Raw genomic sequence first — 26,076 nt, 5'->3', positions numbered from 1 at the left:
CTATTTCTCTTTTTTTATTTTTTTGAGACGGAGTTTCACTCTTGTTGCCCAGGCTGGAGTGCAGTGGTGCAGCAATCTTCGCTCACCGCAACCTTGACCTCTCAGGTTCAAGTGATTCTCCTGCCTCAGCTTCCCGAGTAGCTGGGATTACAGGCCCTCGCCACTATGCCTGGCTAATTTTTTTGTATTTTTACTAGTGACGAGGTTTCACCATGTTAGCCAGACCAATCTTGAACTCCTGACCTCAGAGTGATCCGCCGGCTTCGGCCTCCCAATCTGCTGGGATTACAGGTGTGAGCCACTTGCCCGGCCTGTCTTGATAAGATTTTTATTGGCCGGGCGCGGTGGCTCAAGCCTGTAATCCCAGCACTTTGGGAGGCCAAGGCGGGTGGATCACGAGGTCAGGAGATCGAGACCATCCTGGCTCACACGGTGAAACCCCATCTCTACTAAAAAATACAAAAAACTAGCCGGGCGAGATGGCAGGCACCTGTAGTCCCAGCTACTCGGGAGGCTGAGGCAGGAGAATGGCGTGAACCCGGGAGGCGGAGCTTGCAGTGAGCTGAGATCTGGCCACTGCACTCCAGCTTGGGTGACAGAGCCAGACTCCGTCTCAAAAAAAAAAAAAAGATTTTTATTTCATCTTCCTTTTTTTTTTGAGAAGGGTCTCATTCTGTCACCCAGGCCGGAGTGCGGCGGTGCGATCTCAGCTCACTGCAGCTTCCGCCTCCTGGGTTCAAGCAATTCTCCCACCTCAGCCTCTCAAGTATCTGGGACTGTAGGTGCATGCCACCACGCCCAACTAATTTTTGTATTTTTTACTAGAGACGGAATTTGACCACATTGGCCAGGCTGGTCTCGAACTCCTGGTCTCAGGTGATCCACCCGCCTCAGCCTCCCAAAGTGCTGGGATTACAGGCTTGACCCACCGCTCCCAGCTTCATCTCATTTTCAAAGAGAAAAGTAAAAGTCCAAATTCAGCTGGGCGCAGTGGCTCCCACCTGTAATCCAGCACTTTGGGAGGCCGAGGCAGGTGGATCGGATCACCTGAGGTCAGGAGTTTGAGACTAGCCTGGCCCACGTGGCAAAACCCCGTTTCTACTAAAAATGCAAAATTAGCCAGGCATGGTGGTACATGCCTGTAGTTCCAGCTACTTGGGAGGCTGAAGCAGGAGAATCTCCTGAACCCGGGAGGCAGAGGTTGCAGTGAGCCGAGATCATGCCATTGCACTCCAGCCTGGGTAACAAGAGCAAATCTCCATTTCAAAAAAGATAAGCCAAATTCTAGGTGGCATCAAAAGCAATGAATGCCTGTTCTGTCCTGTCTTCCAGTCAGGTTAAAAAGAAAGCCCTGAACGCTGCATCATTTTTACTTTATGTGTTTTTGTGTATATGGGTTTTAATCTACATTTTTTTTTTTTTTTTTTTATTATACTTTAAGTTCTAGGGTACATGTGCATAACGTGCAGGTTTGTTACATATGTATACTTATGCCATGTTGGTGTGCTGCACCCATCAACTCGTCAGCACCCATCAATTCATCATTTATATCATGTATAACTCCCCAATGCAATCCCTCCCTCCTCCCCCCTAATCTACATGTTTTTATGTATATGTGATTCACAATATGTTTTTGTGTTTTTGTGTGTCAGGTAGGTCATAGATGCGCATGGTTTAAAAACTTAAAACACAACAAAATTAAACCAAGGAGTATGCGACAGCCTCCCTTCTCTCCTGCCTTCCGGCTCCTTTCCCATAGGCAGTGATGGTTTCCCAGTAGGAAAATGAGTTTTTTTTTTTTTTTGAGACGGAGTCTCACTCTGCCGCCCGGGCTGGAGTGCAGTGGCCGGATCTCAGCTCACTGCAAGCTCCGCCTCCCGGGTTCACGCCATTCTCCTGCCTCAGCCTCCCGAGTAGCTGGGACTACAGGCGCCCGCCACCTCGCCCGGCTAGTTTTTTGTATTTTTTTTTAGTAGAGACGGGGTTTCACCGTGTTAGCCAGGATGGTCTCGATCTCCTGACCTCGTGATCGCCCGTCTCGGCCTCCCAAAGTGCTGGGATTACAGGCTTGAGCCACCGAGCCCGGCGGAAAATGAGTTTTAACTGCATGTCCCCACATGTCCGAGTCATAACTGGTAATAAATGGCTGCTTCCACCTGACTGCTGTGGATCGCATCCTCTTTATCTTGAAAGAGCTGTGAGCGGCAGCCTCTTGCTAAGACAGCCGCAACACGAGCAAGTCCCTTAGGACCTAGAATAGAGAAGATGGGAAGTATTTTCAGGATTCAGGGTGAATGCCTCAAGGTGGCCTTGAGGTGTCCTGCCCTGAGCCCTCCACAGGGATCTCTGCAGGTGGCAGGGGCTTTCTAGCAGGTTGGCCTTGGCTTTGGGTTTCTCGGACAACCTGTGGGAAGGAGGGATGGATAGGGTTTCACCCTCTCAGTGTTGAAAGAAGATGGTAGTTGTCCCAGTCTGCTTGGGCTGCCTAACAAGATACCACAGACTAGGGGTCTTAAGTAACAGTTTTCTCCCAGTTGTAGAGGCTGCAGACCAAGATCAAGGGGCTGGCAGGGCGGGGCTGGTTCCTCTGACGCCTCTCTCCGAGGCTTGCCGGTGGTGTCTTCTCCCTGTGTCTTCACAGAGTCGTCCTTTTGTGTCTGTGTCCTCATTTCCTATTCCTGAAAGGAGACCGGTCAGATGGGGTCAGGCCTGCCCCATTGGCCTCTGTTTCACCTCCGTAAAGGTCCCATCCAAATACAGTCACATTCTGAGGTCCTAGGTAGGTCAGGGCTTCCACACAGGAGTTGTGGGTTGGGGGATTCAGTTAAGCATATAACAGTTCGTCTTGCCTTTTGGACACTGGCTGCTGTGGAGAGTTTTCATAATTCACATGAGATTCTCAAAGGGGGCTTTGACTCCCAAAAGGTAAAAATGAAATGATCTAAAAGAATCTGATGGTCATTTTTTTAATTTTCTTTTTCGGGGGCGGAGTTTCACTTGTTGCCTAGGCTGGAGTGCAATGGTGCGATCTCAGCTCACTGCAACCTCTGCCTCCCAGGTTCAAGCAATTCTCCTGCCTCAGCCTCCCAAGTAGCTGGGATTACAAGCATGTGCCACCATGCCTGGCTAATTTTTTGTATTTTTAGTAGAGAAGGGGTTTCATCATGTTGGTCAGGCTGGTTTCGAATTCCTGACCTCAAGGTGACCCACCCGTCTCAGCCCCGCAAAGTGCTAGGATTATAGGAGTGAGCCACCGCACCTGGCCTGGTAATTCTTTTCCTAAAGTGAAGGCCCTGGCTGAGCTCTGACAGGCATGTGCACAAGAGCCACCTGGGTGTCTTGTGAAAGCACAGACTTTGTGATTTATTTCGTCTGGGCTAGGCCATATGCTCTGCAATTTCTTTATTTGTTTATTTGTTTTGAGACAGAGTCTTGCTCTGTCACCCAGGCTGGAATGCAGTGGCCCAATCCTGGCTCACTGCAACCTCCTCCTCCTGGGTTCAAGCGATTCTTCTGCCTCAGCCTCCCGAGCAGCTGAGATTATAGGCGCTTACCACAATGCCTAGTTAATTTTTGTCTTTTTAGTAGAGATGGGGTTTTGCCTTTTGGCCAGGCTGGTCTTGAACTCCTAACCTCAGGTGATCCACTCATCTTGGCCTCCCAAAATGCTGGGATTACAGGCGTGAGCCACTGAGTCCAGCTACAGCAATTTTCTTGACTGTCCGTCTACTGGTGGTCAGCATTTTTTGTTTTGTTTTGTTTTTGTTTTTGAGATTGAGTTTTGCTCTTGTTGCCCAGGCTGGAGGGCAATGGCGCGATCTCAGCTCACTGTAACCTCCACCTCCCAGGTTCAAGTGATTCTCCTGCCTCAGCCTTCTTAGTAGCTGGGATTACAGGCATGCACCACCATGACTGGCTATTTTTTCAATTTTTTTAATAGAGACAGGGTTTCATAATGTTGGCCAGGGTGGTCTTGAACTCCTGACCTCAGGTGATCCACCCGCCTCGGCCTCCCAAGGTGCCAGGATTGCAGGTATGAGCCACTGGTGCCCAGCTAGAAGAGCAACTTTTTATATACTTAAGAATCATTTGTGTTTTGTAAGCTTTTTTTTTTTTTTTCATATCCTATGTTTTTCCATTGGGATATTGTTTATTGGTTTGTAGGAGCTCTTTGTATTAGGACACTTTATTTTTACAAAATAAGCCCATCTACCAAAGTGTCGCTCTCACATGGCCTTTCTGTGGCACAGTTGTGTAAGGTGAGCTGCACCGGTAACCACTGAGACTGGATTAGTATTTTCCAGTACCTTTGCCTTAACTTCAAAGCCCTGGGGTCAAGAACAGGTGCGGAGCTGAGATCCATGTGCTGATGTGTACGTGGATCTCAGACTTGATCCAGTTACTTAGACGACAGTGGAATGTGTGGGTTCCCTTTCAGCTATGGTGAGTGGGGTCGTAGAAGTTGGGAGCAAATTCTCACTTGTCTGCTTCCCCTGGAGTACAGTTCGGTGTCCTCCCGTGCTGCCTTTTCCCTTTTTTATCCTTTGGTTTTGGTCTGTACAGAAAATTGGAAACCACTGAGAAGTAAAAAATGAGAACAGTAACAAAAACCACCCTGAATCTCGCCACCCAGAGTCAGAGTATGTAATGAGCACTGGGGCCAGGCCCTCCTCGTCTCTGCAGATGGATTACAGTATTTGCATGTGTTACATTGTTGCGGTGGCATGTGCTAGCCTGTAGCCTGTTTCCCCACCCAGGGCAGTGTTGACAACACTGTGTCATTCCCTGTAGCTGGGCATTAGATTGTTTGCACTGTTCCACTGTTCAAATGCTACTGTTTCCTTGTGCTACTTCCTGCCTTTAAACTCTGGGAAGTTGGAGTCAGAGCAAGTGGGGACTGCAGAGGTGTGGACAGCGTGGGTTTACTGGCACTGCTGTGTGACACACACAGCGAAGCCTCCCAAGCCTTGGTGTCCAGCCGTTTTCTTGGGGTTGATCACATGCTGTCAGGGTGGCTGACCTTTAGTTTCCAGCCCCTCCAGAGGTGGAGTGGACACCTTGTGGCCACAGGCCCCGCCCTAAATCACATACTGAGGCTGCCTGTGGGGCCCAAGGCCCCTACTCTTAGAGATGAGGCCAAAGGCAAGGTTAATTCTTCACTGTGCAGAGGGTGTACCCTGTGCCAAGGCTTTTGATGTCTGGTACTAGACACCATTTGAGAAGTAGCCACTGCCTGCAGAGGCCGTGTGTGCCGCAGGCCTGGCGGGGGATAGGGGTGAGGGGCAGGGGGCTTGCTCGTGTCTTGAACACGCTAACTCTTTCAAGTCCAGACAGTGCTGTGGCTGTGAAGTTCTGAGGTCACCAGAAAGATGGAGACATGGGTGGAATGTCACTTTACTTCAATGTGAGCTCGCTGTCCAGAGGTAGTGTCTCACTTTGAACTTGGGAGAAAGGGTATGTCCAGTCCACCTGCCCGCTGTGTCCTGGTTCCTAACAGTGGAGCTTCTTCACCTTGATGGAAGCGCAGAGGCCCAGGGCTCCTCCAGGGGTTCTGACTCCTGCAGAGGGACAAGACCTCTGCTCCTGGCATTGTGCATGGCCCGGAGCAGGGAGGAATCTAGAATTCTCTCCACTCAATGTGGTTGCCTGTGGCAGTCGGCTTCTCGGAGGAAGTCGTTTGAGGTTGAGAGCTCCGTGAGTCGGGACTCATGGTGGGTGCAAACACCGCTGCCGCCTGGGTGGGTGGCGGGGCCTCTTCATCCTTGGTTGCAGGTGCTTTGCCGAGAGGGAGATGTCTTGCTGTGTTGACTCACCTTTTGAAGGTCGTGTGCTGGTGTGATTCTTTTTATGTAAACACCTGGTAAAACTCTGGGAGGCTGGCATGGTAGCTCACGCCTATAATCCCAGCATTTTGAGAGGCCAAGGTGAGAGGATTGCTTGAGGCCAGCAGTTTGAGGCCAGTCTGGCCTCAACATAGTGAGATCTCATCTCTACAAAAAAAAAAAAAACAAAAAGCACAAGTCCAAGAGTGGGCAGTGCACTCAGTACCCCAATTTGAAATTCAGAATCCTCCAAAATCTGAACTTTTTTGAGCATAGGCAAGATGCTCAAAGGAAATGCTCACTGGAATGTTTAGGATTTTTGATTTTTAGGTTAGGGATACTGAGCCAGTAAGTATTTGCAAATATTCCAAAACCTGAACAAATCTGAAGTGCAAAGCACTTTTGGTCCCACGCATTTGGGATGAGGGATGGGCAGCCTGCGTCATGTGAGCAAGGAGCAGAGGCTGGTTCCTGGCAGTGACCCTCCTGCGAGTTCACTGTTTTTTTGTGTGTGTGTGTGGAGTGGAGTGTGTCTTTGTCACCCAGGCTGGAGTGCAGTGGCGTGGTCTCAGCTCACTGCAACCTCCGCCTCCTGGGTTCAAGTGATTCTCCTGCCTCAGCCTCCTGAGTAGCTGGGATTATAGGAATAAACCAGCATGCCTGAGTAGTTTTTGTGTTTTTAGTAGAGATGGGGTTTTGCCATGTTGACCAGGCTGGTCTTGAACTCCTGACCTCAGGTGATCTGCCCACCTTGGCTTCCCAAAGCTCTAGGATTACAGGCGTGAGCCACTGCTCCTGGCCTACTCTTGGTTTTGAAAGTGATGTCAGCGGTATAACTTCGTGTAGGAAACGTTTGCCTTAGGTGGTATAGAAGACGGACCATGTGATTTGATGCAGTCCAGGCAGCAGATTACAAAATCCGGCCTCGATGGTGTGCTTGGGATTTCTCCTGACCTTGGTGTAGGGCACACATTGCCGCCTCCCCTTTCTCTAGTTGAACTGCAGGACAGTGCGTACAGGTGTGAAGTTACTGCCACTTTCAACATCCCTTGGCAAATTCCTCAATAATCTTTTAAAAATTCCTTTAGAATTGTGGGTTTGTAAACTTCTCAGCATCAGGTGGAGTGAAATCTTTACCCTTTCTCTCAGTGAGAAATTGGAGGGGATTATTGTGACAGGAGGAGTACATTTGGGGGATGAGAGTGGGGCAGGGAGAAGGGCATAGGGTGAGTTTTATCAGGAGCTGCTTTCAAGGAGAGGACGGGGGTGAGTGGAACCATGCTGAGCTGGCAGGCAGCACCCTGTGGCTGGTCCGCAAATATGGGGGCTGCTCCCCACACCTGGAGGCTTTTTACGCAGACTCTTAGATCGGATGCACCCTCTCCCCAGAAAACCGCCTACACTTAGCACATCCACCTCCATTCAGTTTTAGAGGTTCCATGTACTCGTGGCCTATCTGCATTTCACTGAGGCCCTGCACTGCTGCGGGATGCCCCTGAGCTGGGCGAGACCCCAGGCTCTCTGTCCAGTGGTGGCTTTGTTACTGTGCTGCTGCTGGTAAGCTTCCTGTTGAAGGGTTTTGAGGCACAGCCAAGATGGAAGTTGTGGGCAGCAACAATTCTTTCCCAGGTAGCAGTTTAGAACCGCAAGGGCCAGAGGGCCTGCTGCTGGGGCAGTCAGGAGACTCTTGGCCCGAGAGACTGTCCCAGGTAGCGGTTTAGAACCACAGGGGCTGGAGGGCCTGCTGCCGGGGCAGTCAGGAGACTCTTGGCCCGAGAGACTGAGGCCAGGTTTTCCAAACCAGAGATGAGGACACAGGGTGACGAGTGATACATTGATTTTGACATGTGTGTTTATGAGGGAGAAATCCTTCCAGTGGAGTCAGTGTTTCCGAAAATGCCTGTGAGGGCTGCGGCAGCACGTGGGAAAGGCCGAGCCGGGAAACCATCGGATTCGCTTTGCCCATGGGATGGAGAGAGAGTGCCTGGCTGCTGGAGTGTGGGTGTGGATGGTGCCTGGCGTCCTCAGTGCCCTGTTGGGGCTGCCCAGGTGGCTCTCTGGAGGGGGGCTCGGGGCAGCGCCAACTCAGTCTAGGGGTTCAGGGCTCAGCCACTCGACTTCCGGCAGAGGACAGAGGGCCTGGCCCCCATGGGGGGCCTGTGGAGACAGGCGGATACTTGCTGGGTTCTGCTGGTCTCTGGGCCCTGAACCCAGTGACTGTGGAGGGAGTGCTGAGACCCGAGACCCTGCACAGGCTGGTGGTCTGAGGGTGGGGTTGTGCCTCAGTTAGGGTGACAGGCCGGCTTGCCATTGGTCCAATGACCTGCCCCATTCTGTGACCTCCCTCGGATCCTAGCACCCAAGCCCGCGAGTACGGCTCAGCTGCGTCCTAGAATCGGTGCCAGGATAAGCCCAGCTGGAGAGGCTGGGAGCCCCTGGCTGGGGCAGGACAAAGGGATGAGGAGCAGTGCCCTCTGCTGAGCTGGGCAGGAGGAGCGGTGTTGGGGGCCATCTGTGCCACATGCCTTCCAGCCTGGCTGTGGGGATGAGCGCCCCGTGAGTCCAAGTCCATCCCCCCTCCCCGTGGCGTCCTCTTGGGCTGCTCCTCTGTGCCAGCACAGTAGTGTTTGTGGCAGCTGCTTAATGAGCCCATCGGACATTGGGGGCTGTGTTGCTTGCGCAGTGCAGGGCTGTTTGTTTAAATTACAGTGCACCCTGAGAATTCTGATTAATCTTGCCCCAGAGCGTAATTATCCTTCTTTGTCCTTGTTTTCTCTGTGTTTACCCTGTTATGCTTCCCTTCTGCCTCCTTTCTGCAGCTGCGCTGCACAGCTGCGGGGAGGAGGAGGGGCGCTGCTTCCAGGCTGGGGTGTGACCCAACGGTCCTGCCTGCCCTTTTTGTCCTTTTGTCCCTCTGCCCCTGAGAGAAACAGGGACTTTATTGAGGACAGCGTTCCTGAAACTTCCATCTGCATTTCCAGCCACAAGGGGCTGGGCACGCTGTACTTGTCTGCCTGGTGTTGGCTGTGTATGGGGCAGTGTGCACCGCCACAGCCCTGGGGGTGGTGAAGCAGGGCTGGCCACTGTTCTACGGTGAGGCCCTGTGGCTAACTACGTGTGTGGGAAGCAGTGTTACAACTCATATCTATGTAAAATAGAACATATGGGTTCCTGCCTTGTGGAAAGGACACAAATACGGGATGATTCCAGTAGAAATGGTGTGGAAATGAGAGCCCCAGGAAGCAGTGTAGCCCTGAGCCCTGGTGAAGGAGAGGGAGCGAACTGTGACTTTGGTTCTTACGGAACGAGTGTGCAGACGTGCTGCATCCGGAACTCTGGCGCATCCATGGCTCTGGGTCAGGGTTGGATTCGTGGATGTGCTAATCTGGATGTGGACTGTGGGGAGCGCAGGCCTCTCACGCGCTGGGTAGCGGCGCTTCCTCCCGAGGAGGGTAGGGTGCTGCCTCACTGCTGCCCTGGGCTGGGTCCTGCCCTGAGGGTGGCCGGGCCCTTCCATCCCTCTGTAGGGCACGAGGCGTGGCTCTCTGTCTGAGGCTCCTGGTCCGGCACAGCAGAATGACAGCAGGGGTCAGTGCAGGTCAGGGGAGCAGCAAGGCTTGGGGGGCCCTGGAGGCTGGTGCCTGCCTTTGTCCTTGACAGTGGCCCCCAGCACACTCAGCATTTATGGAGAGGGCTGTTGTCTCCCTCAATGTACGATGAAGACTGTGGGGTCAAGGAACCATTTCCCCATTTCTTGATGACAGTTTTCAAACACACAGGAAAGTTGAGGATTTTGTCACCCTTTTATCCACCACCTAGATCCCACCATCAGGAGCAATTTTCTTTTCTTTTCTTTTCATTTTTTGAGACAGAGTCTCGCTCCATCACCCAGGCTAGAGTGCAGTGGCGCAATCTCGGATCACTGCAAGCTCTGCCTTCCAGGTTCACGCCATTCTCCTGCCTCAGCCTACCGAGTAGCTGGGACTACAGGCGCCCACCACCATGCCCGGCTAATTTTTTGTATTTTTAATAGAGGTGGGGTTTCACCGTGTTAACCAGGATGGTCTCAATCTCCTGACCTCGTGATCCTCCCGCCTTGGCCTCCCAAAGTGCTGGGATTACAGGTGTGAGCCACCGTGCCCGGCTAGGAGCAATTTTCTTAAAGAAAAATGTTGTGAAAGTAAATTTGTCAAAGGCACTGGCTTTGTTCCAGTTGTTATCGTTGCTTAATTTTTTTGGCACCATCTTCAGCAGCTGGAAAACAGAGCATATGGTCAGGTACCGGTGCCTACCACTGCCCACAGGGCCTGCTGGGTTGTCAAGGACCTTGCGCTGCTTCTGGAAGCTAATGGGGGTGTCTCTCTGGCCTTCTAGGACCGTGGCGAGGAGGTGTACAGCCCTGACCTTCATAGCCTCTGAGGAGAAGGTCTTGGTGGCCGACAAGTCGGGAGATGTCTACTCCTTTTCGGTGCTGGAGCCACACGGGTGTGGCCATCTAGAGCTGGGGCACCTGTCCATGCTGTTAGACGTGGTAGGTGGGGGACGCGGTAGGTGGGGGACATGGTAGGTGCAGGACGCGGTACATGGGGGACGCGGTATGTGGGGCATGCGCTGAGTCAATGTCTGCCCTGTCAAGGCTCAGGCAGATGGGGCACCTGTCCATGCTGTTAGATGCAGTACTTGGGGGGCATGGTATGTGGGGTACAGGCTGAGTCAGTGTCTGCCCGGTCTGCGCCCCAGCGTCTGGTGGGGAGAGTAGGGCTCCCCCATAGCAGGGATAGCCTTCTGCAGATTTGGGAGCAGGGGAGAGGTGGGAACAGGATTTAGGAAGGTGAAGCAGGCAGCAGGGAGAACAAAGAAGGCAGGTGAGGCAGGAGGTGGCCAGTGGGGTGGCCCCAGATTGGAAGTGAAGGTGTGGGAGGAGCAGGTGCAGCCATGAGCCTCTGGCTCTGCCTCCTTGGCCCAGAGCTGTGCCAGGTGCTGTAGGAGCATCACCTCAGCACTGCTCGCAGCAGCCCCTGTCACCCCATTCTGCCTGCCCCATGTGTCACAGACAAACATGTGGAGCTCCAGAGGGCCCAGGCCCACAGCCCGGATGGTAGAGCTGGGATTGGACGCATGCAGGGACAGTCAGGAACAGTGGCGAGTGCGGAGTATCAAGGAGACCTCACTGGGACTTGGTGACAGCTGGGTGTGGGGACATGTGTGACAGGAAGGCAACCCAGTCAGTGTTGGGCATGAGGGTGCAGCAGGCCTGGGGTGGGTGGAAATGGGAGTGGGGCCTGGATGTGCCGAGATGCGGGAGATGGGCAGGCAGGGGTGGCCCTGCCCTACCCCAGAAGCCTGCTCTAGCGCTGAGGAGTGAGGGCTGGAGGTGACCGGGGACCCTCTGGGGAGGAAGAAGGAGGGCCAGCAATTAGACGCAGGGACAGGAGGAGGGGAGGAGCCAAGCTGGTCTGTCCTCGAAGGCCGCATCCTCTTGGCAGCCAGGCTGCAGCCCCCCTGCCTGCTTCCATGAGGGACTGGATACGGGAAGACTCAGGTGAGCATCTGTTTTTTTTCTGGCTCCTGTTGATGCAGGCTGTGAGTCCTGATGACCGCTTCATCCTCACTGCCGACCGAGATGAGAAGATCCGAGTCAGCTGGGCCGCAGCGCCCCACAGCATCGAGTCATTCTGCTTGGGACACACAGAGTGAGTACCCCTTCCTGCCCCTCCAGCAGAAAGAAGCTCTTTTTGAAAACAGCATCAGCTTGCAGCTCAGCAGGTGCCACTGTAGCTGGCGAGGTCCCACGCAGGTGACAGCAGCCCTGGTGCTTGGTCACTGCAGGTGGCATGGGTGCTGCCTGCAAAGCCCTGAAAGGGTGGGGTTCACTCTACGCTGTTACCCGTAGTCTGTGCCGGTGACTTCCCATTGGTCCTGACCGAACGGGAGGGCTTGTTTCTGGGAAACCCTTGTCTCAGTGTGGAGACCCCTGCACGATGCCTGGCAGTTGTTGGTTGGTGGGCGGTGGTTGTGTTGGGGGTGAGGACGAACTTTCATGATTTCAGCTATCCAAGAATTAAGCAGCCTCTGCAGCCCGGCGGCGGCCTTTCTCGTGGCAGCAAGCTCTGCCAGGACCCATGTGGAGGTGTTTCTGAGTGCCGTTTCTCTCTCACACAAAAGGCTCATTAGAATTTACACAGAGGAAAAGTGCTTAGTGTAATTGGCTGAAATGTTTTAAAATACATTATTTGAGGCAGTGGAAGAAATTGGAGGGAGGGAATTCAATGCTGAGGTTACCTGTGTTTTCCTGGTTTTGAACGGATGCAAACGTTTCCTGTTTAAGAAGGCCAGTCAATGCCGGGCGCGGTGGCTCAAGCCTGTAATCCCAGCACTTTGGGAGGCCGAGACGGGCGGATCACGAGGTCAGGAGATCGAGACCATCCTGGCTAATACGGTGAAACCCCTTCCCTACTAAAAAATACAAAAATTAGCCGGGCGAGGTGGCGGGCGCCTGTAGTCCCAGCTACTTGGGAGGCTGAGGCAGGAGAATGGCATAAAACCCGGGGGGCGGAGCTTGCAGTGAGCTGAGATCCGGCCACTGCACTCCAGCCTGGGTGACAGAGCGAGACTCCGTCTCAAAAAAAAAAAAAAAAAAAAAAAAGAAGGCCAGTCACTGGTGTGTGCCTCGGGATAGCTTATTCTGACTTGCATTTAGTTCCCTAGTGATCCGGCTCTGGAGTTCTCTGGACTGCAGCCCCGGGCCCCTCCCCTTCGCCATCTCTAGCTGGGGTCTTTGCAGCTCCCTTGCCTCACCAGGCACGTGAGGGAGGTTTCTGCTGATGGGAACACGCTTCCCACCCCTCTAGGGAAATGCCTCATCACTTGGATATATTGAGTAAAAACACAGTATTAAAGTTAACTTCAATAGCTCTCTTCCTTCTTCACTCCCCTCCCCTCCCCCCCACTACATCCCTCCCCTCCCTTCCTTTCTTTTCTCCTTCTTCCTTGTGTTGCCCAGGCTGGAGTGCAGTGGTGCGATATTGGCTCACTGCAACCTCCGCCTTCCAGGTTCAAGCAATTCTCCTGCCTAAGCCTCCCAAGTAGCTGGGGCTACAGGCTCCTGCCACCACACTTAATGATTAATTTTTTTTGTATTTTTGGTAGAGATGAGGTTTCACTATGTTGGCCAGGCTGGTCTTGATCTCCTGACCTCATGATTTCCCCGCCTTGGCCTCCCAACGTGTTGGGATTATAGGCGTGAGCCACTGCGCCTGGCCTGCTCATTTACTTTTCAACACAGTGGCTGGCAAATTGAAAACAAACCCCCGTGGCCCCCGTGTGTGGCTGGAGCTGCATTTCTGCTGGATGGCACTGTTCCGTACCCTTTACTGACATTGCAGTATAGGTTGGTTCACTGGCCGTCTCCCGCTACGTCTGAGTGGTTCTGTGGGTCGGTTGGGCCTGTTGCTGTGTGCAGCCCTCAGCGTGGTGCCTGGCATGAGTAGGCACTCAGTAGATACTGCAGTGATTAGAATAATTATTTTTTGAGATTTTTGTTTCAAACCCATGGTGAAACCCCTTTCAAACTGTTGAGAACTGTGAGGCCACTCGTACCCTCTGCATGGGGCATCCTGTGCCCTATCTGTCCTGGGCTGTGGGCTGCTGTCGGTGCTGTGGTGCCATGCAGGGCGGTGGCTGCAGGACTGGGCCCAGCTCATGCCATGGCTAGCTCAAGGTAGCAGAGGCCATGACTGGCGGAGATGGAGTGAGGCTCACGAGCCACCCCATTCCAGGGTCCCTGGAAACCCCGTGCATGAGGGATTGCTTGAGGTCAGTGTGTTAGAGCGGGAAGAAAAGGAGCCTTGTCACCCTTGTAGGTGCCCGAGCCAGATGGGTTTCTGGGCGAGCTGGGCTGCTTAGGTCACTCTTCGCGGCTGTTCTGATGGGAGGGTGCCTATGACTTTGGGTCCGTTGCTGTTGCAGGCCAAGCCCCACAGGAGGACTGGGCCGGGCTCAGCAGAGACAGCTCTCTGGCCAGGTCACTCAGAGTTGTTGCTGAGGGGCTGTCGGACCCTGATAGGAATCTGTCTGGGGGCTTGGCTGCTTCTCCTCCCTCCTCCCTCCTCCCTCCCCGCTGTGTGCTGTGTCTTTGAGTCTCCCCCAAGGCTCCTTTCATCACAGTGCAGGTGCCTTGGGCCAGGGTGGGTGCTGGGGGGGCCTATGGAGGTGCCGCTGAGCAGAGCTGCTGCAGAGGGTGCTGCAGAGGGGCACAGAGGTGCTTGGGTCTCTGGCAGGCATGGCTGAGGAGCAGCCTGGCTTAGAGGTTGCTGTGCTGCTGGGGACCCAGGAATGACCTCACTCACCTCCCCGATCGTGTCCAGGGGCCTTCACCTGCTTAACCAGGTTAGGGTTAACAGATACTTCCCATGTTGGCTGTTTTTATTGGATCGGGGGGCGGTTTGGGGCAGACGCTTCTCTTCCTTAGATAAACAGGCGGCTTCCCCAGGCCTTCCCATCCCCGCGGGTGCTGGGCTAGCTGACTCTGCTTCTCTCTCTCGCCCTCACAGGTTTGTGAGCCGCATCTCCGTGGTGCCCACTCAGCCCGGACTGCTTCTGTCCTCCTCGGGGGTAAGTGTTCTGCCCAGCGTCACTCACCTCTGGATTCTTGAGCCTGCGGGGAGGTTGGGGTGGGCGCCTCCTGGAACTGGCCCCTCTGGATCGCTGGCTCCTGGGTGTCCACGGCTGTCCACTAGATGGTGCTTGTTTTCGAATCTTAGAGCTGCCTGTGGCTCGCTCCCCGCTCGTGCTGCTCATTCAGGACTGTGTGGGGGCGTGTGCAGGTGCTTGTGTGTTCACACGTGGGATGAACTAGAACAGGTGTGTGGAAGGCTCCCTTCTGAGAGGGTGGCTGCTCCGTCTGCGATAGTATCGGCGATCAGGATCTCAGGTAGACACAGTAGATGGGGGCGTGTCTGACTCCTGGAGGGGTCTCAGTCCGTCCCGTTACGGGCTGCATTTTTTTTTTTTCTTTTTGAGATGGGGTCTTGCTACATTTTTTCAGGCTAGTTTCAAACTCCTGGGCTCAAGTGATGTGCCTCCTCGGTCTCCCAAGTAGCTGGGACCACAGGTTCAAGCACCCGCACCCGGGTTACCACAGTGCATTTTTACTTGCTGGCTACAACTTCTGTGTCCTAGCAGTTGGGTCCTGGAAGCCTTACGGTTCAGTGATGAGAGACGTGTCTCCTCTGAGGAATACATTAGAAGGATTGTTAGTGATTTTGCCAAAGTGAGGGCCTCGGATTCCTCACAGGGTCTGATTGTGTCCTCTTGTGGAATTGTTGCCCGCATACCACCACCTTCCTCTTCGCTGCCCTTCCCTGTGTTGTCTGTGTTGGTCCCTTGTGTGGTGTGGCAGGATGGCTAATGGACCTTCCAGCCGCTCCTACATTTCTTCTCTGATTGGGCTTCATTCAAAGCCTGCTGTTCCTGCTCTTTAACGCACAGCCATGTGCCCTGAGAGAAGAAGAAAAGTGTGGCCACAGTCCCCAGAGGGTCAGGGTCAGGGTCAGGCTTCGTCAGCGTTTTGTTGTGCACCTTCCAGTCTTTTTATAATAGTGAGGAGAATTCCACGGGCAGAGAGGCCTCCCCAGGCCCCATCTGTCCCTCATGGCTTACTGCTTTGTTTGAGTGGAACGTGTCATCTGGTAGCTGCCGGAAGGCGCGAGGAGGGTGTTTTCTGACTTTGCCTTTCTGGAAATACCTTTAATCTCCTTTTGAGGCCTGGTTGTTAGTTTGGTGGATAAGTCCTGGTTGAAACGGTTTCCCTCGGAGCTTGAGAGGCCTTGCCCACTCTGCTCTCCCGCTGGCTGCTCCTGTGGATTTCCCTTCGCTTTTCCTGTAGAAGCCTGCAGCCGTCTGCCGGGGGTCCGTGGGGTGACAGCTGGGCTGTCCTTCTGCCCGGAGGACCTTCTCTGCCCCAGTGTGTGATGTCGAAGCCACTGAGGTGACTTGGTGGACCCCGGAGAGGAATTGGCTATGCAGCCCGTGATCTCCAGTGTCCTCCGACCTGGCGCATTTTCTTACATAATTGCTTTCTGTTCTCTACCCCCGCCTCCTGCTCGCTTTTTCTAAAGCTTGTGTTAGTTGAACCACTTTAATTCTCTGATTCTTATTTTTTTTTGAGACAGGGTCTCCCTCTGTCAACCAGTCTGGAGTGCAGTGGCGTGATCTCGGTTCACTGCAACCTCTGCCTCCCGGGCTCAAGCAATCCTCCCACCTCAGCCCTCCCGAGTAGCTGGGATTACAGGCAACACACCACCACGGCCCGCTCATTTTTTATACTTTTGTAGTGATGGGGTTTTGCCAGGTTGGCCAGGCTGGTCTCAAACTCTTGACCTCAAGCGATCCACTCACTTCCACCTACTGGGGTTGCAGGCGAGAGCCACTGTGCCCGGCCATAATTCTCTGATTTCTTTTCTTTCCTGTTCAGTCTCGTGTTTCTGCTCCTTTAGGAATAGTCTTAATTGGGAGATTACCTCAACTTGACTTCCAGCCTTCTGTGGAGACTTGAGTTTTATGAGGATTATTTTGAATCTTCAGTTCTTTCTTGCTCTCGGCACGTTCTTTTTTGCAGCCACCCGTTCTCGGATAGCGCACGTGTCTCTCATCTCCTGAGATGAGCGTGGACTTGTCTTTCTTCGATTTGTTCCTGGCGTTGTGTTTGATCCCCTTCTCTGGAGTGTGTGGCCGCCTTTCTCGTTGGAGGTTGTCGTCGGATGTCTGGCGATCCCGTCTGCCTGTGTGTGGTGGGAATCAGCACCCGTCGGCCTCAGAGGCTGGATGCGTGCGCCCAGGATGGGGCCCGAGGGGCTTCAGAGCAGGTGTCTGAGTGTGGGCAGCAGCCCCTTGCCTGCGGACCCCGTAGAACGTGTGGGCCAGTCGGTCTCTTCTGGGTGGTCAGTGTCCCGGCCTTCACTCTTGCCCAGGTCTGTCCCCTGGGGCTCTGGGAGGTGAGTGCGAAGGGGCTAGGTGGCCCTCTCCTCAGTGGGTATTTGGCATCCTCAAGACAGGGCCTCTTGGCTCCGTTTCCCCAGAGCCTTCTGCTGGCCTGGACTTTGGGCCTGAGGATGCATTGGGCAGGTCCTGCTTCTCTTTGGAAAGACATTGGACAGCTCCCCTCACCACCTTGGCCTTCAGCTGCCTGGTCCAGTTTGGTCTTCGGAAGGTCCTGGCACCTCTCGGGCTTCTCTGTGGCTGGCGGGTTTGTTCCCCGGCCTCTAGTCCCCAGGTTTCCTTGCCGCCTCTCCACGGCTGCCTTCTCTTCTTGCCTGTTGTCTTTGTCTCAGTGGGTTCATGGTTATTAAACATCTTTTTCTTGTCATCATAGAGAGGTTGGAGGTGAGTGAAATGCCTGTAGATGTGTGTGTTGGTTCCATGTTTATCTGCCACATTTGTGGCAAGCTGTGTGTGTGTGCCTGTGTGTGCATGCCTGTGTGTGTGTGTGCATTCATACATCCACTCTTACCTCGGTACCCAGAGGATATGCATCTACTGTTAGCTGTTTGGGGTATTTACTTTTCATCTTTTTCATTTAGTCTTTTAAAAATACTTACAGATAGTGCACAGACACTCTCTCATTAGATTTAGTGAGTATTGATTTATTTCTCTCCACTTAATTAGTGCTGTAATGAATTTTTTTAAGCCAGGTATGGTGGCTCCTACCGTGGTCCCAGCCACTCGGAGGCTGAGGCAGTAGGATTGCCTGGACCTGAGAGTCAGAGGCTGCAGTGAGCCAGGAGCAAACCTGTGAATAGCCACTGCACTGCAGTGGGCCGCGTGGCATAGACCCCATTTCAATTAAACAAAAAAATAACAACAGATAAAACCAAGAAAAAAAGAGAAACCCTTTTTTCCATTTATGGTGGTTTTAGAGCGTGGAAGCTCTTGGTTCCCGTGTTGGCTTCCGGAAGGGTTGTACCAGTCGCCATGGGATGGTTGCCGATGACCATGTCCTTCCTGTCATTCTTAGTGAAATGGAACAGTGGCCACGTGCTCGTGAGGCCACGCGTGTCTCCCTGTGGGAATGCATGATTGCTGAAGTGTAGTGTCTGCACCTGTGTGCATTCCTGTGTCTGCGCCTGGCCCGGGCACAGCAGATGCGGTCTGGCTTCCTGGCAGATGACAGCCTGGCCGTCTGGTGGCCTTGGCTCATTTTGCTGGGATCTGCCTCATTGGCTTTGTCATCTGCCTGGGCATATTGGCACTCGAGAAACAGGCGGTTGGTCACCTTCCTTTCCCCACTGTTATTCTGGATGATTTGCATGACTGATTTATGCAGTCAGAGCAGAGAGCCTTTAATTCCTGAAGGTGGGTGGCGTGGCTGTCACTGAGTGGACCCCCAACCACATGCAGCTGTCCTCTCTGTCACCTTGCCTGATGGAAGCCCTGCGACCGTGTGCTAACCTGTGTGTTTGGTGTGTGCAGGACAGCACCCTGAGGCTCTGGGAGTACAGGAGCGGCCGCCAGCTGCACTGCTGTCACCTGGCCAGTCTACAGGAGCTGGTGGACCCCCAGGCCCCCCAGGTAGCTGCTTCTGTTCACTTCTGGGCAACTGAGTGCTTGTAGGCACCTGCAGTCGCTTGGCTTGAGTGGAAAAGGCACTTCGCCGTTGGAAGCGTTTGCTCTCAATGCCAGGCTTCTTCCTGTGTGAGGGAAATCTCATAGTTCAAATGCTGAAGGTGGCTAGTCACATCAGGGGGAAATAATTTGTCTCACCGTTGCATGCAAACAGTTAACGTACAGGAAGACCTCTAATTCTTTTCTGAAGTGGAAGGAGTGGAAGTGCTTGCGCATGCACCTTTGTGGGTCTGCCAGCCAGATGGGGCAGGGGCGGGACCAGGCCCACCCCAGCATTCTCCGGCCAGCTTGGAGCAATTTCATGATGCCCTGAAAGCCCAGGCCTTGGCGAAGTTTCCCGCCACACGGTCTGTTCTGTTTCCTGGAGAACTGTGTGGTGTGGCCTCTGCCCCCTGCCAGGCAGCCATGTAAGAGAGGACCAGGCCTTTTCCTCCATGCTTCACGTGGACTCAGGTTACTGGAAGTTTCCTTCATTTAAAAAAAAATTTTTTTTTTTTTGAGATGGAGTCTCACTCTTGCCCAGGCTGGAGTCCAGTGGTGCTATCTCGACTCACAGCAACCTCCCCCTCAGGCTCCTGAGTAGCTGGGATTAAAGGCGTGAGCCACTGTGCCCGGCCTCTTCTTCATTTTTACTATTTCCTCTGCTAGGAAGCGTGGGAGCTCACAGGGCAGTTGTGTGTGTAGCTCTTGTCTCTTCCTTTCCCCTGTGTCCTCCGCTCCCTCCTCTCCTCACTGTCTGACCCATTTTGTTGGCTTTGGAGGCTGTCACAGGCCCTGTAGGGAGTGCCAGAGCCACTGAGGGGCTTTTGCCATCTGCGTGGGAAACAGGGAATCGGCTCCCCTCCTTTCTCTGCTGATTCCAGAATGTTCCAGCGCTATTTCCTCTTCCTTGGTATGTGGGGGCGTGAGCATCCTTCGGTTTTGCTCTTGTTGGATCAGAGCGCCCAGCGTCGGGCCCCTGCAGCTGGCGTGAAATTAATGGGCTGCTTCTTTCAGAGGTTTGCTGCGTCCAGGATTGCGTTCTGGTGCCAGGAGAACTGCGTGGCGCTTCTGTGCGACGGGTAAGCGGCAGCACCTCTATGGCCTCCGGTTCTGCAGACCTGCAGGGGGAAGAGTTAGGGGGTTGGCCACTGGCCCACGTCCTTAATGAAGATGTCCTGGACGGTGGTGGTGTTGGTCCAGCACCTCCCCCGAGAATGTCACTTTTGATGACTGCTGCTGCGTGAGGGTGGGGGCCCCTCTCAGCCAGTGCTCTTCAACCTGACGTTGAACTCCCCTGGCGTAAAGAGCATCAGCAGCCTCTGCCTGGCCTTCTGCAATGACAGACTTTCCCCTGGGCCAGTCGCGGTGGTGTCACCTCATTCCCTGCTCGGGGCTGGTTGGATGGGACCCCCCCTGGGGTTGGCGGTGCTGACAAGGTGGGTTTAGGGGTGGAGTGCAGTTCTGCTGCTTCTTCCCGAGCAGCCTCGGTGTGTCAGGAAAGGTATTCTATTTGGTGCTTTCGGCACTTTGCATCTTGTCCTTATGACAACTTGGGGAGGTCTTTTAGCTCGTTCTAGAAGTACACAGATGTGAGAGGAGAGCTGTGCCTGAGCCCAGGGCAGGCGTCCTCCTGCCCTGCCCGCCTGTACTGTGCAGTTATCTATTGCTGCATCACAAGCCTCCCCAGAGCTTAGGACTTAAACCACGAGCATGCATCACCCCATGGTTTCCCCGGCACCAGCACTTGGGAGTGGCGCAGCTGGGGCTTTTAGCGCAGGCTCTCCTGAGGTGGTGCCGGTGAGGGCTGTGCCGTCTGGGGTGCTGGCTGCAGAGTGGTGACTGTGGGCCTGCAGTCCTAGTAATCGTGCTCTCTTTCTTCATGCAAGCACTCCTGTGGTCTACATCTTCCAGCTGGACGCCCACAGACAGCAGCTGGTATACAAGCAGCAGCTGGCGCTCCAGCACCAAGTGTGGGACGTGGCTTTCGAGGAGACTCAGGGCCTGTGGGTGCTCCAGGACTGCCAGGAAGCCCCCCTGGTGCTCTACAGGCCTGTGGGCGGCCAGTGGCAGGTGAGACTCGGCACCTTCCTGATGCCCTGTGCACTGCTGTTCCATAAGCCTGTGGGTGGCCAGTGGCAGGTGAGACTCGACACCTGCCTTATGTCCTATGCCCTGCCGTTCCATAAGCCTGTGGGCGACCAGTGGCAGGTGAGCCTCGGCACCTTCCTGATGTCCTGTGCCCTCCTGTTCCATGAGCCTCCGGGTGTGGGGCGGCAGCTGTGGTTTTTGGGTCCAAACGTGAGCCTTTTTCAACTCAGCCACTTCTGGGACCCAGGGTCTGTGTCCTGAGGGGCAGTGGTTGGGGTTTCCACTGTGGGTGAAGGGAGCTGGTGCCTAGCTGGCTTATCCCGTGTGGTGATGTCTGTAGATGTTCTTTTTTCGGGAGAGTGTGCCCCTCACACCACACTTAGTGATGAAGTTGGCACTCAGTGTGGCTAGGGTGTCTGAGACTAACACTTGAAGGCTGGGTTAGCACAACCTCGGGCCTGGGGCATGGGCTGAGCACTCAGGAGCACGTAGAGCCCCGGGTAAAGGAGGGGGCAAGGGCGGCGGGCTGAGCTGCTTTCCTCCGGGGAGACAGTGGGATCCCCAGGCAAGGGCGGTGGGCTGAGCTGCTTCCTTGCTGGGGGACGGGGCGAGCCCTGTACCTTGTCTGCATCGCTACTGGTAACATGGGAGCAATGCCCCTGCCCGCCCCTTGTCTCACGGGGTTGCTATATAGTTGAGTGGAGTAGGTACCCATTTACTAAAGCTCATTTGAGCACTTTGGAAGCACTTTATTTATTTATTTTTTTTTGAGACTGAGTTTCACTCTTGTTGCCCAGGCTGGAGTGCAGTGGTACAATCTTGGCTCACCACAACCTCCGTCTTCTGGGTTCAAGTGATTCTCCTGCCTCAGCCTCCCGAGTAGCTGGGATTACAGGCATGCGCCACCACACCCGGCTAATTTTGTATTTTTAGTAGAAACGGGGTTTCTCCATGTTGGTCAGGCTGGTCTCAAATTCCCAACCTCAGGTGATCCACCCGCCTTGGCCTCCCAAAGTGCTGGGAGTACAGGCGTGAGCCACCGCGCCTGGCCTGGAAGCACTTTTAAGCCATCCAGTTCTTTTTACCTAAGAAGTGGCGGGCCACATGATGTCCCCAGTGGGTGCCTGTTGCACCTGCTGGAACCCTGAGGTTGATGAGCTGGGTGTGAAGAGCTCACCCTGGCATCATGGGCCAGCTGTGGGTGCTGCCTCCCCAGGTCTTCATGGAAGGCGAATGGGGGTCACCAGGCACCAGGCGGGGACCTCCCCTGCAAGCCTCTGGCCAGTGTGTGTTGCATCCTGGTGCTGGGTTTCCAGGCCTGCCTCTTTCTGATGAAGGTTTTCCGTTTGTCACCTGCAGTCTGTTCCTGAGAGCGCCGTGTTAAAGAAAATCTCTGGTGTTCTTCGTGGGAACTGGGCCATGCTGGAAGGTGAGAGCACAGGTGCAGGCTGCCCTTGGGGGTCACACCCAGCGTGGTCCCCAGAGAAAGCAGAAGCACACACTGTGACCCGCCCGAGGGCCCCGGTGTGTAGATCAAGAGGGAGGGTAAGCCTGTGTCCCCATCCAGAAGGCGGGCCAGGGCAGGAGGAGGGTGGCGCACAGGAGGAGGAGGACCCCCTCCATGGGAGTCAGGCTAACGACAGCCACGCAGGAACCGGGGGCTCAGGGTCTGAGCAGCATCCCCCGCTCCCCACCTGCCTTCAGAGTTGGGCATTGAAGGTCCCCAGGGCAGGGCTGGCATCTGGTGGCTCCCAGAGGGAGCGGGCGCTGTGCTGCCTCGGGCCTGGTCCACGATCTGGTGGCTCCCAGAGGGAGCGGGTACTGTGCTGCCTTGGGCCTGGTCCATGGTGTTGAGGGAATTGATCCCACGACAGCGGGCGTCAGCAAGTGCAGGGCCCCACTGGGAGGTCAGGTGGGGATCCAGCCAGAGGCCGTGGGAGTGTTCAGGAGGCTGAGCAGGGGCTGGATGGTCACTGTCCTGATGGGAACATTCAGCTGAGGGGAGGGAATCTGGTCAGCAACTTGTGTGGCTGCGGCTGCAGGAAGGAGAGCAGCCGGGCTGAGGGAGGAGCTGGACGAACATTTTCCACGCTGCCTTCGGGGGACACGGCGCACTGTAGTTCTGGGTGCGCCATGGTGCCAGCACTGCACTGTCTTGGAGGTGATGGTGTCTGCAGGATGGGTTAGCCCAGCACGGAATCCAGGTACCTCATTCATGACAAGAAGTGCTGCCCTGAGGAGGTCTTGCAAAGCCAGACCCCGCTCCAGCGAGCACTGAGGTTCCTTGGAGCTCTGGAGGGAATGAAACGCAGGTCGGAGGAATTCCGCTGATGGTGGCCTGACCGCCTTCTGCCAAGCTTCCTGAGTGGTGGTGGCGCACTGGCTCTGCCTCTGAGGCTTCTCTGCCTCCTGCTTTGCTTAGGATGTTGAGGGTTGAGACAGTCAGGGTTGGGCCCCCTCCTCCGGGGTGGTTGGGATCTGCTTTAGGAACACTCCGAGTGGGCCTGTCACCGGCTGTGTCAGGGACTGCAGGCGGCAGTGCTCGTGGCTGGGCATCTGCAGTGCTCATGGCCCCCGTGCTGTAGGCCACAGGTAGCACGGACCTGTTGAGTGTCACCTTGCACAACATTCTCAGGCCAAAGCCTGGGCTCACTCTCCTGAGATGTTTCATAGATAGAGTGGCATGTTCCTGGTGCAGACTTGGGGGCTTGTTGGGAGAGGGATGGGGGAGGGCTGCTGCTCGAGTGTCCCACAAGCAGCAGAGTCGCTGGAGGGGCGGGAAGGCTGCGCCACCTGCCGGATGGACAGGCTTCAGGCAATGGCTGGTGCGTGAGTTACCGGCTAGGCCTGTGGTTTCCTGGCCAGGCTGTGGCTGTCTCTGTGTGCCTGTGGTCAGTCATTGCCCCCCAATCCTTGGCACTTGGATAAAGTAGATGAAATCCATGTCCATTCCTTGTGGCTGCAGAACGTGATCTCCCACACTCAATGCCTTAAGGCACCCCACCCTGACCATCTCACTGTTGCTGTGGGTCAGGGGTCCGGACTCAGCTGAGCTGTGTCTCTGCAGGTGGCCACCTCAACTTCACCAGGCAGGGCCCGACATCGTTCAGTCCGGGTTGTTGGCAGGACAGGGGGCCTCTCTGGCTGTTGGCCAGAAGCCGCTGCTCCCGATCCCCTGCCACCTGGGCCGCTTCACTGGGCGGCACATGGTGCAGTATTGACTTTCCCTGGGCGCATGAGCAGAGAGTGCTCATGGTGGAGCATGGTGGAGGCCCAGCCTTGGTACCCTGGTTTCCGTTACATTCTTTCGTCTTTGCCCCGTTCTGTTAGGAGGCAGTCCTCAGGTCCAGCCAGGGTGTGGGTGCCAGGAGGTGGGTACCATGGGGAACCATCCCGGAAGATGCCCTCCACGGTCCACCGAGGACTCCGGGTGTCACAAAGTAACTCCCTGCTGCAGGGGGCCCACTGTGGTGGCCGAGTCCCATGTTCCTGCCCCACCTGGCACCTGTCCTTGTTCCCCCGTCACAGGCTCTGCCGGTGCGGACGCCAACTTCAGCAGTCTCTACAAGGCCACGTTCGACAACATGACCTCCTACCTGAAGAAGAAAGAGGAGAGAGTGCAGCAGCAGCTGGAGAAGAAGCAGCGGCGCCGGAGTCCCCCGCCTGGGCCCAACGGGCAGGCCAAGAAGATGAGGCCTGGGGAGGCGGCCTTGAGTTGCTGATTGTGGCGGTCAGTGGTGCCTCTCACCTCAAATTAGAAAAAGCTTTTTCACTTGTTCCCCTGCATCCTGGCGTCTCCCTTCAAGAAGGAAAAGGTGAGGTCAGTTGTGACCAGCTCAGAGGATGGGACTGTCCCCTGGGGCTCTAGAAAGAACATTCTATGTCACCAGCACAGGCTCTTGCTGGGTGCCTGTGCCCCCTTTCTGGTTGAAGGGAAGCCAGACCGGTGGAGTGGAAACTCTTGAAGCACTTCCTTTTCACGTTGGAGGCCGCGTGCGAGCCTGTGGTGGCGGCAGCTGTCTGTGTTTCTTCTGTTCTCATCTGCCCTTCATGTCTGCTGCATCTTCCTCTAGGAGCATCTGTGGGCTGATGTTTCTGGCACGGTGGACTTTTTCATGTTGTTCCCGCTGTCTCAGCGTCCAGGTGATGCACTGCCCCACAGTAGCTGCTCGCCGCACAGGCTGTTGAAACGCAGCATGAATGCTTCAGCCCGCCCCAGCCCCAGCCCCAGCCCCAGCCATACCCCTTGTGTTCAGGAGCTGCTCCTGGAGAGTGGCTCCCTTGTGGGAAGAGAGAAATGTGTTTCGGAGTCGCAGGGAGCTCTGTCCGGCATCGCTGGGGCAGACGGTGAACTTGTTTCAGGAAGTGTGAGCCCACGGGCCCGGCTGGCACCCGGTTTACTGGAAGGTGATTGAGGATGTCGTCGGGATTAGATTTGACCTTGGCACACACTGCAGAGCCGCAGGGATGTTGCTGAATTTCAGTCACCAATCAGCAAGGATGAACCTTCGCAACTTCCTAGGAATGTTTAGCGGCAACATAATGTACCAAGCAAAACGCCTGGGTGCCTGGCCTGTATGTGAGTGAGGTGTGCACTGCGTGATTTGGGAAGAGGCTTCTGCAGTGGGCAGGCTTTTGGGTGCATCACATAATTCGTTCAGGCCGGCTCCTACCTGCTCTCCAGTGATGAAGTCTCCACACAGGAACAGGTTCATGCTGGCGATGACTTTGATGTGGGGTATCGCTGGGGACTTGGAATACTTTTGTGTATCCAAAGCTGGAATGCTTCAAATTTTTCATAAGTGCCTTGTTTTCCTTTTAACATTGATCTGGAAACAGTGCTGTCTGCAAAGCTGAGGCCCACTCCTCTCTGCTGGGGATCAGGGGTTTTAGAAGGCGGGGGCCACGCTGGACCACCGTCCTGTACGAGCAGCCTGGTCTCCTTCACGCTGCTGGGGCATCTGGCACAGGGCATGCTCTCTCGTCCATAGTCTGCTTTGAAAGTCTTGGTTTTAGGAGAGGTTCAGGTCTGCCTTGCTGGCGTCTTCACCTAAGATAGGGGCCGGCAGACAGGCCCATGCGCTGCATCCCGCCCACAGCCTGATAGATGGCCTGGGAATGGCTTTTTTCCATTTTAAAAATGGTTGAAAACAAATTAAAAATATATTTCGTGACATGAAAATCATGAAATTCACATTTCATTGTCTGAGAATAAACTCTTAGGAACGCAGCCATGCCTGCCTGTCCACATCTCATCTGTGGCTGCTTTGTGCTGCGGCCGCAGAGCGGAGTGGCTGGGACTGAGACCGAATGGCCTCCCGACAGGGCCGCGTCTTTCCACGAGGACTGCAGGGCTTCTCTGAGGCTCTGCTTCCTCTCCAGCGGTGCTGGCTTCCTGCTCTTCCTCAGCATCCTGCCTTGGTTGTGAGTTGGTCCCTCTGCCAATAGCCATTTGTGTGTCTCAGTGGCTGGTGCAGCCACCTTCTTGCTGGTACCTTGACTGATAGACTGGTTCCTGTTCACCTGCCCGAAGTCATCCCGGAAATACCTCTTACAGTTGTAT

The 26,076-nt window shown here is 54.8% G+C and overlaps 1 protein-coding gene across 2 annotated transcripts in view; it reads left to right on the top strand.

Moving 5' to 3' along the window:
* The window catches only part of WDR4 (WD repeat domain 4), a 30,464-nt gene extending 5,393 nt beyond the window's left edge, over positions 1-25,071 (top strand). For both annotated transcript variants that reach the window (XM_030914636.1, XM_010383179.2), the window contains exons 4-11: positions 10,197-10,353; positions 11,403-11,515; positions 14,375-14,435; positions 18,291-18,389; positions 19,440-19,504; positions 20,312-20,495; positions 21,873-21,942; positions 24,042-25,071. In XM_030914636.1, the coding sequence (XP_030770496.1) occupies positions 10,339-10,353; positions 11,403-11,515; positions 14,375-14,435; positions 18,291-18,389; positions 19,440-19,504; positions 20,312-20,495; positions 21,873-21,942; positions 24,042-24,235 (801 nt within the window). In that variant the 5' untranslated portion in view covers positions 10,197-10,338 and the 3' untranslated portion in view covers positions 24,236-25,071. The remainder of the gene's footprint in view (positions 1-10,196; positions 10,354-11,402; positions 11,516-14,374; positions 14,436-18,290; positions 18,390-19,439; positions 19,505-20,311; positions 20,496-21,872; positions 21,943-24,041) is intronic.
* The last annotated feature ends 1,005 nt before the right edge of the window (positions 25,072-26,076 follow it).

The sequence above is a fragment of the Rhinopithecus roxellana genome, chromosome 13 (assembly GCF_007565055.1).
Source record: "Rhinopithecus roxellana isolate Shanxi Qingling chromosome 13, ASM756505v1, whole genome shotgun sequence".
Classification (NCBI taxonomy): domain Eukaryota; kingdom Metazoa; phylum Chordata; class Mammalia; order Primates; family Cercopithecidae; genus Rhinopithecus; species Rhinopithecus roxellana.
The sequence above is the reverse complement of the archived record's forward strand: the minus strand, read 5'-3'. Positions and strand labels throughout refer to the sequence as shown.